Source organism: Porites lutea, chromosome 6 (genome assembly GCF_958299795.1).
Source record: "Porites lutea chromosome 6, jaPorLute2.1, whole genome shotgun sequence".
Classification (NCBI taxonomy): Eukaryota; Metazoa; Cnidaria; class Anthozoa; order Scleractinia; family Poritidae; genus Porites; species Porites lutea.
In genome coordinates, this window is record NC_133206.1 from 20,587,370 (window position 1) to 20,590,759 (window position 3,390).

Consider the following 3,390-nt stretch of genomic DNA (forward strand, 5'->3'; position numbering starts at 1 on the left):
ATACATCTCTAGCTATATTCATGACGGTTATCATGAATCCATTACCAAGTAAAAGGGTTCACTTTTCATTATACCTAAAACCAAAAGCCTTCGTATGCTCGCAAGCTTTTATTAAAATGACCTGTGTTAGGCAACAGAACAACGTTAATGTGTATTTATTGGCCATCAAATTATCCCACAATAAACATTGTTCGATTTTGAAAAAGCATTCGGAAAAGTAATATTTTTGCGCCCTGATTAGTTTTACCAAACTGAACTTATGACGTTTGTTAAACTTGATTATACTATGAACATAGAGGATTTTATGGTTATCAACAGCTGTTATTTATCCAGTGTGTTTTCACGATAAGTTCGCCATGTACCTCTCCAGTAAATTCCGCAGAACAGTAAAGCTCTCTGATTGTCTTCTGGCTTTAAAAAACATTAGTCAAAAGAGTTTGTCGGTGTGATGTTGCAAGCAAGTGAGCTGTTCCTTTTAAGAATATGTGCCTGCTTCGTAGTCTTCATTGCCATAGAACTAACTAGCTAACTGAGTAGTTTTAGTGATATTTTCATTTTGTTTTATGATTATTAAACTTTTTAACATAAACAAATGATTTTGTTAGTGTCTTTACAACCTGCAATGAAACAGAAAACAATCTTAAAGGTGCAATTCGGACTAGAGCATTTGTCTGGTTTTCTTATATATTTTTTCTTATCAAGTTCGTTAGTAACTATGTTCTTAGCCTAAGTCTTAGTTGATACAGAAGTATAGTTGTTGTACTGTTTCTTTTACAGCTTGTCTCACTTCTGTGATCTTCCAGCAGTACAGAAGCGGGTTTAACGACGAGTTTAAAAACACTAAAGTAACTGTAAATCCCCTAGCAAGAAACGAAGATAAAGGCATCCCCCTTTGAGGTGTTAATGCTACAGCTATACCGTGCGGCAGATAACAAATAACCAATGTTACCTGTACCCACAGTGCACTGTACACTGCCTTTCTGTATCGAGCTATATTCAGTGTATTTACTTGGCTTGATCGTCCTTGAACAACATGGTTCTGAACATGAATTTGGTTATGACGCAGGGACATGAAAATTTTTGTGTAGGCACAGATTGTAGTAACTAAACAAAAAGCTGTACCTATATATACGTACAATGAAACTATAAGAATATTAAGAAAGGAGATAGATGCGCCGACAATGGACACAATCCAACCACCAATAACAATTGAACGTGTTCTTCTCAAAGTTACAACTTGTCTGTATCTGAGACCCTGCAGCAAAGCGAGAAGTCTGTCTACGCTTATTGCAGTCAATGTTGCCAACGACACTGAACACAAAGTAATACTTGGGAAATATGCTGTCAAATATGTGTAATAGCAAATATCCCATATTTTGTTCACCACAGATGTCCAATGAGCCACATACAGAGGCTCGACAATGATACCAAGACAAAGATCGGTTATCGCTAGGTTACGATACAGGAGTTTGGATGGCTGATGAATTGATGTGTCCTTGCGAAGGGCAACTAGGACCAGAGTATTCCCCAAAAATGCTGTAATTGACAAAAAAGTGTTAACGACAGAGAGAAAAACGAGCTCGCCATGTACCTCTCCAGTAAATTCCACAGAGCAGGAAAGTTCTGCAATTGTTTGCTGGTTTTCACCTCCAGTAAAATTTTTCATTTCCATGAATTTTCTGTGATGCGGCTACAGTCAACTGAACTCTTTTTTCATACATCTGTCCTCCTTATATGACTGTTACACTTTGTCAACAAACAATTTAAAATATTTGCTCTGTATTTTCAGTTTATTAAACCTTGGTGTTTATTAAATCTTGGTGTTGCCGTGCGATATGGAAGCAAATAGCACAATTGCCTGGGTTTTAGAAAACGAGTTAAACTGTTGGTAATAAAAAGTCTATTAACCAAGTCTTGATCGATAGTTCTGTTAAACATAGATTCAAATTGAGTAAAAAACGGTTTTCGTCAATTGCCAGAAGTTAAACTGACGCGCTCATAGGATGATCGCGGGCAGGTTGTCTCTGTCAGTAACTGTTGTACAAATGTTCAAAAAATGAGCCATAAAGTCTGGGTCATGTACGAGAAGGGAATTAAAGAGAATAGAACTTTCTTTACGTTCGTTCGAGCTTCGGGAATTAGAATGAAACGTGTTATTACTACAAATATAACAAACATGAAAAAAATTCTTGAATCCGATTGGCATTGGCTGAGAGCAATGCAGTTTTAGTAAACAGAAAGCAAGAACGAGAAAATTTTGCTAACGTAGGTGTTAAGTTTGCAAGCCGAGCATATGATATGCGGTGTCGTAAACTGCCGCTTATAACTAAGCCCTGGGATTATACATCTTCGTAAGGGGACAGGAAAGCTTCTAAATGGAGGGGCTTATAACCGAGGGGGATTATAGACGGAATGAAAAAAGCGCTTCAAAACAAGCTAAAGCAGTGTTGATTTAAAATGCGTTTTTTATTTACTGGAGTTTAATTCAGCTTACAAACATCATCATAAATCGAATTCATTTCAATACAAGTTAGAGGGGAGCTATAGTGGGGGTGGGGCTTACAATGATAGCACGTTTTTTTGTTTGTTTCAGATTAATGGGCCTGTTACTGGTAGAGCTTATATTAAAGTTGGGGGCTATTAAATGTTTCTATATTTTGTAGCTTCAAATTGCTTGTGCCGTTGTTCTATAATCAACTTTGACTGACGTTCACATAGATACCAGCAGTAATTTGGCCACATTTTCTTTGACGAGAAAGTCTTAACCGAGTATATCCTCAAACATGTCAAACTGAGTGGGCTATAACTTTTACATTTTGGGCGGTTTATTTGCAATTGCTTAAATTGCTATTTCACTACGTCAGGATCATATCTTCATTTAAATTGTTTTTTTAATTTATTTCCGCCGTTCACATTATCTCCCGGCCCGTCCAATTCGGATCTGTTATATGAAAGGCAAAATATCTAAAATTAAAAACGCCATGGTTACGTTCGTTTCGATGGAGTATAGTGAACCCAAAATATTAACATGGAACTTGCACCATCATTCACCATCACATTTAGCTGTCCTCTTTTGTCTCACAGAAAAATTAGCTCGCCATGTACCTCTCCTCGACTCTCCAGTGAATTTTGCAGGACAATACAGTTCTCTAATTGTTTGCTAGTTTGTCACTACCATGACTTTTCTCCGAAGCAACTACGTTTAAGCGAACCTTTTTTTAATATATCTGTCCTCCATATATGATAGCTTCATCATGTCAAAAACCAATTAGATATATGTGGGCTGTATTTTCATTTGGCAATGATTAAACGACAGAGTTATTGGCAATCTTGTTGCTTCCGTGATATTGGCAAAACCAATAGTACAATTGTCTTGTAGAAAACAAGCTA

General features: G+C 36.8%; 1 protein-coding gene across 1 annotated transcript; it reads right to left on the minus strand.

Annotated features, from left to right (window-relative positions):
• Positions 1-733: 733 nt before the first annotated feature.
• LOC140941995 (melanocyte-stimulating hormone receptor-like) lies at positions 734-1,666 on the minus strand. The gene has a single exon (XM_073390988.1). It carries the CDS (start codon positions 1,664-1,666, stop codon positions 734-736), a length of 933 nt encoding a protein of 310 aa, XP_073247089.1.
• Positions 1,667-3,390: the final 1,724 nt, after the last annotated feature.